General features: G+C 40.7%; 1 protein-coding gene across 9 annotated transcripts in view; it reads right to left on the reverse strand.

Moving 5' to 3' along the window:
- NEDD4L (NEDD4 like E3 ubiquitin protein ligase) overlaps positions 1-15,274 on the reverse strand; it is a 304,699-nt gene that overhangs the window by 78,248 nt on the left and 211,177 nt on the right. For all 9 annotated transcript variants that reach the window (XM_060761330.2, XM_060761329.2, XM_060761328.2 and 6 more), the window contains 2 exons: positions 5,196-5,257; positions 4,968-5,067 (listed from right to left, as the gene is read on the reverse strand). In XM_060761330.2, the coding sequence (XP_060617313.1) occupies positions 4,968-5,067; positions 5,196-5,257 (162 nt within the window). The remainder of the gene's footprint in view (positions 1-4,967; positions 5,068-5,195; positions 5,258-15,274) is intronic.

Raw genomic sequence — 15,274 nt, forward strand, 5'->3', positions numbered from 1 at the left:
TTTCTGCTGTTGAGATTAGCAGAAATGCTAACAAAAGTAAGATGCTATAGTTTGCATAAATCAATGTATAGCAATGTTTGGTATACCAAATCCAACTAAGCATGCTGTCAAAGAATCTGTATCCCACCATAATCAAAATAAACAGTCCCCCATCCCCCCTGCCCCAAAAATGACATTATAGGTTTAAAGGTATTCTGTTACTATATTTATCTGTAAAGGTTGTGCTCAGCCTGTGATTGTATTTCAGGATCAGGGTGCTTTGGATGTGGGAAGTGATGTCAATGAATTTCAAGATGGCAATGGTTTGGTCAATGATACTGATGCAGAGAAGGACCAGTAGACCCCTGTGCAAAGTGTAGTTTCCCATGAGAATGTCCCTCTGCAAAGTGTAGTTTCCCACGAGAATGTCCCTGAAGGTGTGAGGATGATAGTGCACTTCCTGAATTGCTACCAGAGAGTTCCCAGGATTTGGGGCTTGAAAACAACTGGGCACCTGGCCCAGCTGCAAGGCTTAATGAGCAAATAGATAGGTGAGAGGAAATTAGTCAAAACAGACAGGCCGAACAGTGCCTTTGGCGTTCTGACAGGCTCCGATAGAAAAAGATAAGGGGATCTCAAGTAAAGCGAAACCAATTCATGAGTGTGTGGAATAGCTTAACGAGGGGATAAAAGTTCCAAGTATGGGAAATATAGTCAGATGAAGCATTGTTGGAATCAAGTGTAGTTCTCGTCCTTGTTTCATTGAAGTTTTGCTTGGAAAATTCTTGTTTAAGTATTTCTTGTTTATGGTTTGGATTCCTGGAATGTATGAATGCCTACTCATGCCTTGGATTAATGTTTCCTGTTTTCCTGAATTATATTAGAGAAGTGTGGACTTTGTTTTTATGGACTTTGCTGAACTTTCCTCTGGACTATTTTTGCTCTGTTTATCTTCTTACCTAATTGGATTTACCTATTTCTTTAAAGTGCTTCTTGTTGCTTTTTAATTATCTTCAATAAAAGGATTGTTTTCCAATCAACGGTGTGGTGTTTGCAGTCAGAGGGCTTTTCCTTTCCTGGAGTGCAACAGGTTGATTATGTCTTATCCAAAATGCTTGGGACCAGAAATGTTTTGGATATTTTGGAATACCAGTATCTGCACATGCATGCACAATAAGGTATATTGGAGATGGGACCACAAACAGAACAAGGAATTTACCGATATTTCATAAATAAACTGTTCGCATATCAACCAGCATGCCAACGCCTTAAATGAAGTTTTCTAAGATCTACAGAGATACTCGCAGGCACATCTCAGCAAGCGCGAGTCCAAAAGTGGGAGGTTAAAGCCCAGCACCTCAATCAGTGGCTCAGATCGGATGAGAGACTCCCTCCTGGGCACACAGAAGACTGGGTGACTTGGAAGGCAATGAACAGGCTACCCTCAGGCACCATGAGAAGCAGAGCCAACCTTAATAAATGGTGCCACAAAGTGGAACCCACGACATGCGAGTGTGGAGAACAGCAAACCACAAACGACCTATTACAATGCAGTCTGAGCCCTGCCACATGCACAATGGAGGACCTTCTTATGGCAACTACAGAGGCACTCCAAGTGGCCAGTTACTGGTCAAAAGACATTTAACATAATGCCAAGGTTTTTTTTTAAGCTTTGTGTTTTTTAAATACCTTCGAACTGTACCCTTGGCTCGCTCCTGATACAATAAATAAATAAATAAACAGCCTTATGCACACAGCCTGAAGATAACTGTATATAATATTTTTAATACTTGTGTGTATGATTTGTATATATTGAACCATCAAAAAACAGAAGCGTCACTACACAGCCATCCATGTGGACAATTTTGGAATATTTCAAAATTCTGGAAAAGGGATACTCAACCTGTACAAATTTGAAAGATATAAAAATGCAATAGCATTTTTTTTTTTGGAGTAAACCAAACACAAAGAATTGTTCCATTAGCAATGGAAGTTTTTAATCATAAATTTTACCATGTATATTTAGCATAAATTTTACCTTTCTGGAAACTATAAAACACAACAAAAATAAATTAAAAAGTTTATTGTTATTGGGAATAGTTTCTATTGCCGTGACTAAAATACCTGTGCTCCAGATAGACTATCTCTGTGCTTAAACAGTCCTACTTTTACCACTGGTCCACTAGTACCACTGGGACTATTATCCTAGAAGACATTGCAGTTATTAGGTAAAGATGACTGAAATATGGATGATCAAGGTCTGATCTCAAGCTGTAAGGAGCAAGAACTGAAATACATTTCCCCCTTTGAAAAATCTGCTATTTATCTTTACCAAAAAAAAAGAAAAAAGAAAAAAGAGCTGTTTCAGCATTTTGCAGAGAACAAAAAGCTACAATGGGGCACCTTTGGAGATTCCTAAACAATCAGCACTCAGAATAATAGCAGCAGGTTTCTGCCTTGGCTTCCTATGCCACACTTCAATGAAGCAACGCTTTGTTCTAGAAGCTATTCCCAAGAATAGAGACTGAAATTGCTCATATCTGATTCATTCATCATGTGATAACAAAAAGATACAATTCCAACAGAAACTTGTTCCAGCTCTCATCAATGATTCATGCAATACTTTCAGTGGGTTACAAAATAGGATGCACTTTGCTTGAAGTGAATGTAAAACCGACAAAAAAGCCACAGTCTTACTGTATTGCTTCACCACTTCCTGCCCTGGCAAGGTTTTTGGATTGCAGATGATTTGTTAGCCATAATTTGGGATCATGACAAAGAAATCATATGATGGCCTCTCCCAAAAAATCCCATGCTTATTGTCATAGCAAACCATGTGATGTTGGGCAAAAGGACCATTCAAACTTGACCTTGTTTTTTTAATTTTTAAAATTTTTTAATAGGAGACAGAGGAATTATTCCCATTTCCCTGTTCAGCAATATAGGGAGAGATTGTGGGAAATTCACCTCATTATGTTCTTGTGGTCCAGCTAATCAGGAAACAAATGAACAGTAATTCCACAAAGGACAAAAAAAATCTTTATATACCCCAAGGGGCAAGGAAAGTGTCTAACAGGCAAGGCATAATGGAAAGGCTAAAGGGGTATTTTCTGGTCCTACAGTGTGGTGTTGCGCCTGGGGCTATAGAGAAAGAGGCATGGAGGCATCTTTCCCCAGGGGATTGCTTCTTGCCCTCCTTTAAGGAAACTGGAACTTCCAAGGACCAGAACGCAACAGGTAACTCGAAATGGTGTTTATTGTTGACAATGAGTTCACTTTCTTAGGCACAAACTTGATGTTTCAACAGGGAAAAATACTTTATAAATATTAAAGTCCAGGGTCCTAGGAGTTACAAGCTGAGAAGCTTTTCCTGTTCCCTCTCTCTCAATGGTTGTGAATGCTGGAGCAAACCACAACCCCAGTTCAATGGCCTATGTTGAAGGACAAGACTTTCCTATGGTGCCAAAGAACCAGAATGAAGGCACCTGAGATCTTCACAATGTCGTTCAGGGGGTTTGAACATAAAGTATAAGACTCAGGGGTAAAAAACCTAAGAGTTGGTGGTAAAAAATGCCTTGACCAGGGGCTTTGGGCCAAGCTTTGCACACGTCCATCCATTGAGACTATTTCTGAGGTAAAAAAAGGTGAGAGGGATACCTTTCCTTTCTCCCTTAGAAGGGGCGGAGCCTAAACAAATGAACTGGGGAAACAAGCCAATTGATGCACAACAACAATAAATTGACAGCTATAATAACCAATGAAATTTAACTATACATATACAAGGTAGACAAGAATAAAATGACAGTTTAAATCCTGCAACTAACAGTACTACATATATGTGGCGCCACACGCGCCGTCACATACAGACTAGAGATGTAGAACCTAACTTATGGAAAGTCTTCTCTATTTAATATTGGGGTACTCATGTCCCTGTTGTGTTGCTGAAATTCGAAGTGTATCCACAGTACAGTTTAACAAGTTGAACAAGCAGTTAAAATACTTAGTATTCAAGATCTTCCCAGTACAGAGATCATCTTTATATATAAAATCTCAGCCTGTGTATGTGTGTGCTTGCAAAACTTGAAAAGTAGCTGTAGATTGATTTGACATTTTGACACAACGTTGCATTCCAATAAATGCGTGTTTTTATATTAAAATGAAATTTTAACACAATGTTGCATTTGAATATACGCATGTATTTAGCGTAAAACTAACAGTCTGGACATATACAAAGTGGAATCTGTGATTCCCAAAGCTCACAGCGTAGCTTTCATTTTACTTCAGCAGTATAAGAAATAAAAACTGAGTTCTAACCACCAATCGCTGTACAGTTTTCCTTTTACCACAGCAGTGAAAGAAATAACAACCTATCACTGAGCAGCTTACATTTTGCCTCAGCAGTAGAAGCAATAACAACTAGCCACAGCACAGCTTTCCTTTTACCTCAGTAGTATAAGAAATACCCACCAATCACAGAGCAGCTGTCATTTCACCAAAGCAGTATAAGAAAGGAAAGCTTAGATGTGATTGGTTGCTATTGGCATACCACTCATTCTAACGGACATGGCGTTCGAGTACTAACGACTACAATTTTCAGTATGCCTTGCGTTCACTGTGACTATAAATAAAGCGCAGGGGAAATCTCTGAAAGTGTGCAGTTTGAATTTAGAAAACAATTACTTCTCTCAGGGGCACTTTTACATTGCTTGCTCCAGAGTCGGTAAACTGTCAGATCTTCATGTTTATGCAGAAAATGGTCAAACCAAAAATGTAATCAATCCTCTAACTTTATAATTAAACATGATTTCTGTTTTTTTTTTAAAAAAAAAACTTTTATTCTTTCCCTTCCTTTCATTTCACATAGACACAACAGTGCATGATGTGTTTTCTTGGTGAATCTATGTTCGCAACAACAGTCAGGTTTAGCTAGTTACTTATGAAAAAAAGTAAGAAGGAAGCATAAAATACCCCAATTTAGAGCAACATACCTCAGAGTCCTCTCTTTGATCATTGTCATCTTCTTGGCCACCATTCTTTGGCATGTATGCCATCTTCAGCCTCAGAAATCCCTTTACTCGAGATTTGTGACTATAAAGGACAGAGAACACGAGAAAAACTCCATAAGATTCGTCTTAGTCTTTTGAGTGAGAAAGAATTTCTTTCTAAAATAAGTAAACCTTTTGAACAAGTCAATGTTTGTAAAAACAGGACCTCACCTTCTTGGCCTGAGAAGAAAATCTTTAAACGTATATGGTCTTTCCATGGTTGGATCTTCAGTCTATTGATACAACAACAAAGTAGGTCATTAGGGATTGAGTTTGCATGCCTACAGAGAAAACGTTTCAACACATCATGATTTTACAAGAGATCACGGTATTTAATGAAATTTGCTTTTTTTAATAAGAGTACAGTTAACCAAGCACTGCCACTAGGTGTCACACTTAACCCCATCAATAACCCAACCCGATTTTCATAGCCTGGCTTTTTTTTTCCATGTCAGGAGCAACTTGAGATACTGCAAGTCATTTCTGGTGTGAGAGAATTGGCTGTCTGCAAGGACATTGCCCAGGGGATGCCCTGTTGTTTTATCATCCTTGTGGGAGGCTTCTCTCATGTCCCTGCATAGGGAGTTGGAGCTGACAGAGGGAGCTTATCCATGCTTTCCCCAGATCCGAACCTCTGACCTGTTGGTTTTCAGCCCTGCCAGTACAAGGATTTAACCAACTGCACCACCGGGGAGTCCTTCATTGCCTTGTGCATAAAAACACTTAGGATGCAGGAATGGCTAGTGGTGCATATAAATACTTAAGAATAAAACTCACTCCAAAACAATATTCATGGGACACATCCAGAAGAGGCCTTTGTCTCACAAATAGCCTTGACTAGTTATGATATCCTCTCATGACTTCTAAGCACTTCGTGTTCTTAATGCGAAAATCTAGTATGGACAATAAGAAAAAACAACAACCGAAAACCACCTTCTAATTGGAGCCATTGCAGTACAACAGGTTAAACCCTTGTGCCAGCTGGACTGCTGACCTGAAAGTTGCTGGTGTGAATCCGCAAGACAGTGTGAGCTCCTGTCTGTCAGCTCCTGCAGGGACATGAGAGAAGCCTCTCAGCAGGATGGCAACACATCTATGCGTCCCCTGGGCAACCTCTCTGTAAATGGCCAATACTTCCACACCAGAAGCAACTTGCAGTATGTTTTCAAGTCGCTTTTGACATGATTTAAAAAACCTTCTAATTCACTGCAGAAAAACCTCTTTATCTGGAAGCACCCCTGGTCACACGTTCAACTTTTCTCATTAGCCCACATTATGCCAAGACTTCGAGTTAATGCAGAGAAGCCATATACAGCCAACCCTCCACATTTGCTGCAGTTAAGTGCAAAGGACCCCATGAAAATGAAAAACAATGAATAAAGGGGTTTTTTTTTACTTGAAAGAACAACATCTTCAGGAGTGAAGAACAACATTACTTGAAAGAACAACATCTTCAGTGAGTTCCAAATTCTAGTCTTTCAGGTGTTTTGGAATTCAGGAAACCTAAACAGCCTTGGCCAATGACCAGGGATTCTGAGAGCGGAAGTCCAAAACATCTGAAAGAATAAAGTTTGGGAAATACTGTTCTAGATCTCCCAGCATGACTGTATAGTCAACTTCTGCTGGAGGCTTACAGAATCACATTGGAGGCTCTAGAGTCCTACAGGGGTTTTCTCTCAAGAAATATCTAAGTCAGGCATGGGCAAACTTTGGCCCTCCAGGTGTTTTGGACTTCAACTCTCACAATTCCCAGTAGGCTGTTAGGAATTGTCGGAGTTGAAGTCCAAAACACCCGGAGAGCCAAAGTTTGCCCATGCCTAAACTAAGTCCTCCAGCATGACAGGAGGAAATTGAGCACTGAGTCACAATGGAGGACCTAGAGATTCCTAGAGATAATATTTTTAATCAAATCCATAAATAATCAAGTCTGAAAAACAAATGCACTAGGATGATTGTAATGCATCACTATACAATACAATACAGTAAACAGCTTCACTAAAACCATTGCTACTCAAGGTGGTGATCCATAGACCAGTGTAAGTCTTTGAGCAATCAGCTATGGGGCCCTGGATAGTTTCCAGGTTTTAAAAAAATATATTTATAGCTAATTAGAAATGATATGGGACCAGAACCTGCCACACTTGGAAGTAAAATTGCCAGTCTAATCGTATCAGATAGATTAACCAACAAAGTATGGACTCTCCCCATTCCCATGACATGGAGAAGAGATGGCAAGCAGAAGAATTGTGGGTTGGAAAACCATATTTTAACTTTGGGAAAGGCTGTAGATCAGTGATAAAGAACATGTGTCGAATGCAAAGGTGCCAGTTTCCATTTTTGGCAATATAGAGAATACTAACTTGCTGGATCAATCATCAGCTTGATTTGAGAAAGATTTTTGGAGACAGCAGTTCTTGTCACAAAAAAGCTGCTGACACTACTGTATCTTAATTAGTATTCACTCTACTGATGTTATTTATGGGATTGGAAAGACTATAAATTGTGTTGTGCATATGAAAACCATTGTCAGTTCATTTGAGTGGATGCCAACTGTTCTCAGACTGATGCACAGTTGGCAGTGTGAGTGCCAGCTGAGGGACTGGTAGGACTACATGGAGCCTCCAAGTTACAAGGCAGCAACCTAGTATGAATAGGGTTCTGATGGACTAGCCAGCTGATTCACCTGATTGATTAGGAACTACACCCATTGACTGTTAGAGTGTGTTAAGTGCTAGTCACTATGGGACTGTTACACCAGCTGGTTGAATAATATTGAATAATACCCCACCCCCAAGTATTGCAACACATTCAATGAAAGGGGTGTGAGTCCTTGTTGGTGCTTTTAGACCTCTCAGTGGCTTTTGATACCATTGACCATGATATCTTTCTGGAATTCCTGCAAGGGCTGGGATTTGAAGACGCACTGTTGCAATAATTCTGGCTGTACCTCTCAGGCAGATTTCAGATGGTGGTGCTTAGGGATTGCTGCTCCTCAAAAAAAGAAGCTGTGATATGGCTTCCCACAAGGTGCCATTCTAGCCCCAATACTTTTTAATATTTACATGAAACTTCTGGGAAAGATCATCCGGAGGCATGGGGCAGGGTGTTATCAGTGTGCTGATAACAACCAAATGTATTTCACCATGCCTTCAAAAACAGCCTTAGCTAAGAATAGTGTGTCTCATCTGAATGAATGTCTGCAGGGGATAATGGGGTTGACGAGGAAAAATAAACTAAAACTGAATCCAGACAAAACAGAGGTGCTTCTCATCAAGGGTTCTAACCTGGGGATGAAGGAGGGGGTGACACTCCTCCTGAAATACTGTGTTTGCAGCTTGGGAGTGCTTCTGGATCCATCTTTCCAAATGTCAACCCAGGTAGATGCGACGGTCAGGAATGCTTACTTTGGCTGATACACCAGATGCACCCCTTCCTAAATAATGAGGACCTAAAGATGGTAGTGCATGCACTGGTAAACTCAAGATAGGATTTCTGCAACACGCAGTACGTTGGATGACCCTCGCACCAAGTTTGGAAACTCTGGGTGGTTACAGAACCTACACTGATGATACTTACAATGGAGGAAAGTCTACAGCATTGTCACTTTCACAGTTATAAACAATTACTCCACATTTAAGGCACTTGCCGTACACAATTTCTGAGATAGACAGACTCAGAAAGACAGACTCAGACAGACAGATAGATAGATAAGTTAAAGATTTCCCCTGACATTAAGTCTAGTTGTGTCTGACTCTGGGGGGTGGTGCTCATTTTCATTTCTAAGCGAAAGAGCAGTCATTGTCCGTAGACACCTCCAAGGTCATATGGCCAGAATGATTGCATGGGGTACCATTACCTTCCCACAGAAGCAGTACCTATTGATCTACTCGCATTTGTATGTTTTCGAACTGCTAGGTTGGCAGAAGCTGGGCTTAACAGCGGGAGCTCATCCTGCTCCCTGGATTCAACCACCAACCTTTTGGTCAGCAAGTTCAGCAGCACAGCAGTTTAACCCGCTGCACCACCAGGGCAAAGACTGCCCAACACACATTGCTTTTTGCTTCTAGGATACTTCTTTTGTCAAGGTTAGTCATACTGGGGTCCCATTTGTGCCCAAATTCAAAAAATGCAACAAAAACCATTTTTAGAAAACCATGATGCAGTAAGGAAATTGCAAGATATTGGGTCCATTTCGAGGTGCAGGAGTTGAAATTTACTTTAAACAAACACACAAATTTATTCCATTGGAGAAACACTAGCAGAAGGGTCCTATAATATGATAAATTAATTTTTCCCCTAATCTTCATCTTGATCCCAATCCCTGGAATTCTGACAGTGGCTGAGAGCACATCCCACCATTCACACATGGCAGGTTTTCAAAAGATAAAATCCAAAAGCATGAAAGATAACAATGGTTATGACAATGGCTCATTACAGGGCTTGTGAATTGCAAAGAAATACTTACTTAGCTATGATTATTTTTAAAATAACAGACATAACAAGGACTAATAAATGCTCAAAAGTACCAGCTTTTAAACAAAATGCAAAAATGCACAATTGCGAATCTTTAATATCTGGTTGATTATCAAGCACCATAAAACAAAAAAGAGGAGGGAGGGAGGGGAGTGCAAACGAAAGAACGATGCCCCCAAGATTTTCTGTGAAGCGAGCCAGACCTTTACACCCCTAGCAAATCTCTTTCCCAGCATTGCTGCAAGAATAAATGAGATAAGAATTGTCACACACTTTGTACCTTTAACAGAAATGATTAATTATACTAATAAAATGGCATATGCTGATTGCAGAAATTGGAAAGGTTCCAACTACACTGTGCATTCTTAATGGGGACACTTAACCCAAGAATGAAACTGCTCAGACATTTCTTTAAAAACCTGTGTTACTTAAGCAAATCGACTAGAACAGCTGCAGCAAAGGCATATTAAACTCCCAGGCAAATATGAACTTGGCGCATTCAGGACCCCAGGACAGGCAATGGAAAATGGTAAAACACAATCTGGAATTCTTAATTTCCAGAAAGGAAATGGGGAAACGTCCAAGTGGAAAACTCTGAAAGAGCCCTGGATCCTTGCCGAACTTGACATTCTAGATGTCCAATAGATACCAAGAGATTTGTGTATTGAAACAGCACTAAATTCCAAAGGAGGATAATAATATCATAAACATACAAGTAAAATACAGTAAAAGACTGTTTGGTTAATGAGAGAAAATGTGACCCAAACATGTGCATTCATACATTCTGTGTGTAAAGAGGCCAGTATGAAGTATTTTCTCCTTTAGAAAAACACTAATACTACACTAAAGATCTCCACCATTGGAAACAATTTCTGTAAACTTTGCACAAGCAAACACATTTAATATGATTGTATGCCCCCCAACATAGGCCCCCTGGTGCAGTGGGTTAAACTACTGAGTTGCTGAACTTGCTGACTGAAAGGTTGGCAGTTCGAATCTGGGGAGAGGGTGAGCTCTCGCTGTTAGGCCCAGCTTCTGCCAACCTAGCAGTTAGAAAACATGCAAATGTGAATAGGTACCACTCCGGTGGGAAGGTAATGGTGCTTCATGCAGTCATGCTGGCCATATGACTTTGGAGGTGTCTACGGATAACGATGGCTCTTCGGCTAAGAAATGGAGATGAGCACCAACCCTCAAAGTCAGACATGACTAGACTTAATGTCAGGGGAAATCTTTACCTTTAGCTCATGCCCCCCAATATAGATGAAAACTGGACCATCAGTGGCCAAACAACCCAGGATGTGATTGAGATGGCAAAAGTTACTAACAAGGAAGAAAACAAAAGCTAGGAGAGGCTACAGCAGTTTTATTTTAGTTGAGCCTACTGAGAAAGGCAAATTTTCACCCCCTCTTCTCTTCTCTTCTCCCCACCCCTTAGTTGACTGTGTATTACTTTTGCATTTTAAAATACTTTGCATTAAATAAAGCAAGTGGAGGACAAAGAGTGATGAAGAAGGAAAACTTGGGATGTTTTAAAAATGACCAGAAAACAGGACAACAGAGGATTAATCAGGACTATCTTTGCCAAATCAAGGCAGTTGGGGATCATATGTCGACAAAAGCTTAAAATGGAACTTAACAGAGAAAACACTTGCTCTTGAACAAAGACATAATATGGTGCCTATACAACTCCCTGGGAATTAGAGACTTCTTTCATCAGTAGACTACCATAAATTTCCAGACTCTTAGGGGCAAGAAACTGAAGGTAAATCCAAGCACATCAAGAAAAAAAAGCAGCTGACAAAATTCCCCTTCTGGCAGAACAGGTGCCTGGCAAGTAGTGAAAAGCCTCCGTCTCTTCTGTGACTTACTAATCCTGAGCGACCTTCAGTTCATGGGAGCAGGCAGGCACAGGCAACTCTAGGGCAGAGTGTGGAAAAGTTCCTTTTCTGCAGTACCGCTTCCAGAATCATAGGCCAAACTGGCTGGGGGATTCTGGGGGTTGTGACTCAAAAAGGTAAATGTGAAAGATCTCTTAAGATGTTTGTACATTTACATAGTTGGAGACCATCAGAAGTGGATATAATCACCTTTTCTCCATCTCCACATCTTGGCAGTACAAGATCTCCATAGTATAGTACAGGCATGGGCAGGTGTTTTGGACTTCAATTCCCACAATTCCTAACAGCCAGTGCCTCGAGGCCGTTACTGGATGGCTGCGTGCCAGCAGGTTGAGGGTGAATCCAGCAAAGACGGAGATCCGATGGCTGAGTCGACCGGGCAGTGGGGACATCCAGCTGCCTACCCTGGATGGCGAGGCACTACGCCCGTCATCATTGGTAAAGAGTCTGGGAGTCCTTTTGGACCCTCTGCTGACGATGGAGGCCCAGGTCTCCGCCGTTAGCAGAACCACCTTCTTTCATCTGTGGCAGGCTAGATGGCTGGCCCCCTACCTGTCCAGGGACGACCTAGCTACGGTGATCCAGGCCACGGTCATCTCAAGACTGGATTACTGTAACGCCCTCTACATTGGCCTTCCTCTCTCGGTGATCCGGAAGCTCAAGTTGGTACAAAATGCAGCTGCTCGGCTTCTTGCGGGAATTCTGATGAGATGCCACATAACACCAATCTTACTACAGCTGCATTGGTTACCAATTGAGCACCGGATCACTTTCAAAGTGATGGTACTCACCTTTACGGCCTTGCATGGTCTGGGGCCGATGTATCTGAGGGACCACCTCACCCCCTACCAACCCCAGAGATCCCTCCGTTCTGAGGACCAAGATCTATTGGAAGTCCCCAGTGTCAAGACCTTGCGTCTAACAGCAACCAGACGCAGAGCCTTCACAGCAGTGGCACCATCACTCTGGAATACTCTGCCACCTGAAGTCCGTGTCTTGCGGGACTTACCAGCTTTCCGCAGGGAATGTAAGACATACCTGTTTTGATAGGCTTTTAATGTTTGATATTGTTGTTTTTAATTTGTTTTAAATTGCTTTTAAATTTTGTTAGATTTTAGCTATTCTTGTAAGCCGCTCCAAGCCCCAGGGGAGTGGCGGCATATAAGTTAAAAAAATAAAATAATAAAAATAAAATAAAACACCTGGAGGACCAAATTTTGCCCATGCCTGCTATAGTACAATTCTCTTTTATCTCTGTGGGATACATTCCTGGATGCATTCACTTTGGATATGGAAAACCATGGATAATAACAAACTCTATTGAGATGGAGGATTTCTGGTCCAATAATACAACAGCCACACTGGAGGACCTAGAAGTTATAAATAAAACAGATATTGGATTTATGGAAACGGGTTCATTACTGTACATTTCAGACCACTGCCAAATGAGCCAAAGGACAGTATTATTAACTTTGAGGCTACAGATTAAACTCTTATTCTTAGCCCCAAGATAATTCAAGTCTGCCCTTTAAACAAACAAATAAAAATATCCATGGTGCATAATTAAAATGTAAAGACTTTGCACAGGCATATTCTGTATCAGCATTCCGCAACCTGGATGAGAGTCATAGCTCAACATAAATAAACAAACATGATGTTAGGGTGCTGGTATAGGGAAAGCTGTTCTAGAAAGATGCCCTGCATTTATGGAATGTCCTACACTGAAATCTTTCCAGATTATTTACATGAAAGCACTTTTTTTGCAGCAAATATGACCATTTTGTTTTGGCACTTTTTTCCAGTGGCTACAATTAATGTGGCAGAAAGATCATTTTATCTGCTTTTGTTTCATAGAATCATAGAATCATAGAATCAAAGAGTTGGAAGAGACCTCATGGGCCATCCAGTCCAACCCCCTGCCAAGAAGCAGGAATATTGCATTCAAATCACCCCTGACAGATGGCCATCCAGCCTCTGCTTAAAAGCTTCCAAAGAAGGAGCCTCCACCACACTCCGGGGCAGAGAGTTCCACTGCTGAACGGCTCTCACAGTCAGGAAGTTCTTCCTAATGTTCAGATGGAATCTCCTCTCTTGTAGTTTGAAGCCATTGTTCCGCGTCCTAGTCTCCAAGGAAGCAGAAAACAAGCTTGCTCCCTCCTCCCTGTGGCTTCCTCTCACATATTTATACATGGCTATCATATCTCCTCTCAGCCTTCTCTTCTTCAGGCTAAACATGCCCAGTTCCCTAAGCCGCTCCTCATAGGGCTTGTTCTCCAGACCCTTGATCATTTTAGTCGCCCTCCTCTGGACACATTCCAGCTTGTCAATATCTCTCTTGAATTGTGGTGCCCAGAATTGGACACAATATTCCAGATGTGGTCTAACTAAAGCAGAATAAAGGGGTAGCAAGCAGAATAGAGGGGTTTCTAATTATATAAGGATACAAGTTGCAAAAAAAAAAAAACCAAATCCCTGGCTACACTAATAGGTGTGCATACATAAACATATTTCACTTGCTGTATTTGACCAAGCTTTTTCGGATGTCTTGTGGTACTAATAGCCCAAACCTCAGTGTAGTGGATAAACATTTTTCTAGACATTTCTTCCCTGGAGAGAAGGGGGAAAATCAGTGTTCAAGAATCCATTGTTTACTGATGATAATGAGTAATCTAAAAATGGACACAATACCACTCAAGCTAGCCAACAATCTAACAGGAGATCAATGTAGTAATCAGGGAAAGCATACAAATATATGCACACAAAACTTCAGGCATACTGAAAAGAATACATTTAAGGTTTTTAGGACATTTGTCACTTGAAATCTGAACACAACAACAACAACAACAACAACAACAACAACAATATTGTGGGACTTTTGAATCCAGACTGACAACGTTTTGGAAAACAATACGCCAGACATCACGATTGTGGAAAAGAAAAAAGTTTGAGTTATTGATGTCGCCATACTGAGTGACAGTTGCATTGAGGAAAAACAACAGGAAAAACTCAGCCATTACCAGGACCTCAAAATTGAACTGCAATGGCTCTGGCCAAGTGGTCCCATGTTGTTCTCAATGGTTTTCATTGTATTTTATGACTGTCATGGCATCAAATTGCTGCCAATTTGTAAGCCGCCTAGAGTCGCCTTTGGGCTGAGAAAGGTGGGATAGAAATACCGTAAATAAATAAAAAATAAATATGCTCCATTACTTCCCAGAGTCTGAAATGTAATCACATGTACATCAGGATTGGAGTAAACAATATGAATATACAAGCCTGGTATGTTCATTGCTATTTTCTACTTGTGAATAGGTACTTCTGAAAGAAGAAGGATTTCTGTTGCGTTCCGTCAAGTATATTGTATTACTTATTTTATCAAATCTGTAAAGGTTGCTTCTTTTTATCCTTTGCAACAAGAGCCAGGTAATATGTGTGTATCACCTTTCAGAAGCCATTCTATCTTTTCTCTCTTTCCCCAGAGATATTTTTCCAAAGCATTCCTCCTCACAAGTCTCCCGCAAAGCGAAATACATTGCTAGTTTTCTTTAAAAAGGCAGCTCTATGTGAAATCCCGTATTTGTTAGGTTGGAACATGATATGCTTTGCAGTGCTGAGCAGTTTTATGCAAGTGCATGTCTTAGTGCGAAAAGGAAAACGTTCCACAGAACAGGTGAATTATAAAAATGAGTAAAGAGCAGAAAGGCAATGACAGTTTCTGACAGTGGGAAGACAGGCCCTAAAAATATTCTCTTTTGTATATGGAATTCAATGTTCTCCTGACAATTTATTTTTATATTTCATTATTCTTCATGATAAGGAGATCAGTGAAGCTCTTGCAAATGCAAAAAGTTTCTACATCTCAAGGAAAATGTCAAA

This window comes from Anolis sagrei, chromosome 2 (genome assembly GCF_037176765.1).
Source record: "Anolis sagrei isolate rAnoSag1 chromosome 2, rAnoSag1.mat, whole genome shotgun sequence".
Classification (NCBI taxonomy): domain Eukaryota; kingdom Metazoa; phylum Chordata; class Lepidosauria; order Squamata; family Dactyloidae; genus Anolis; species Anolis sagrei.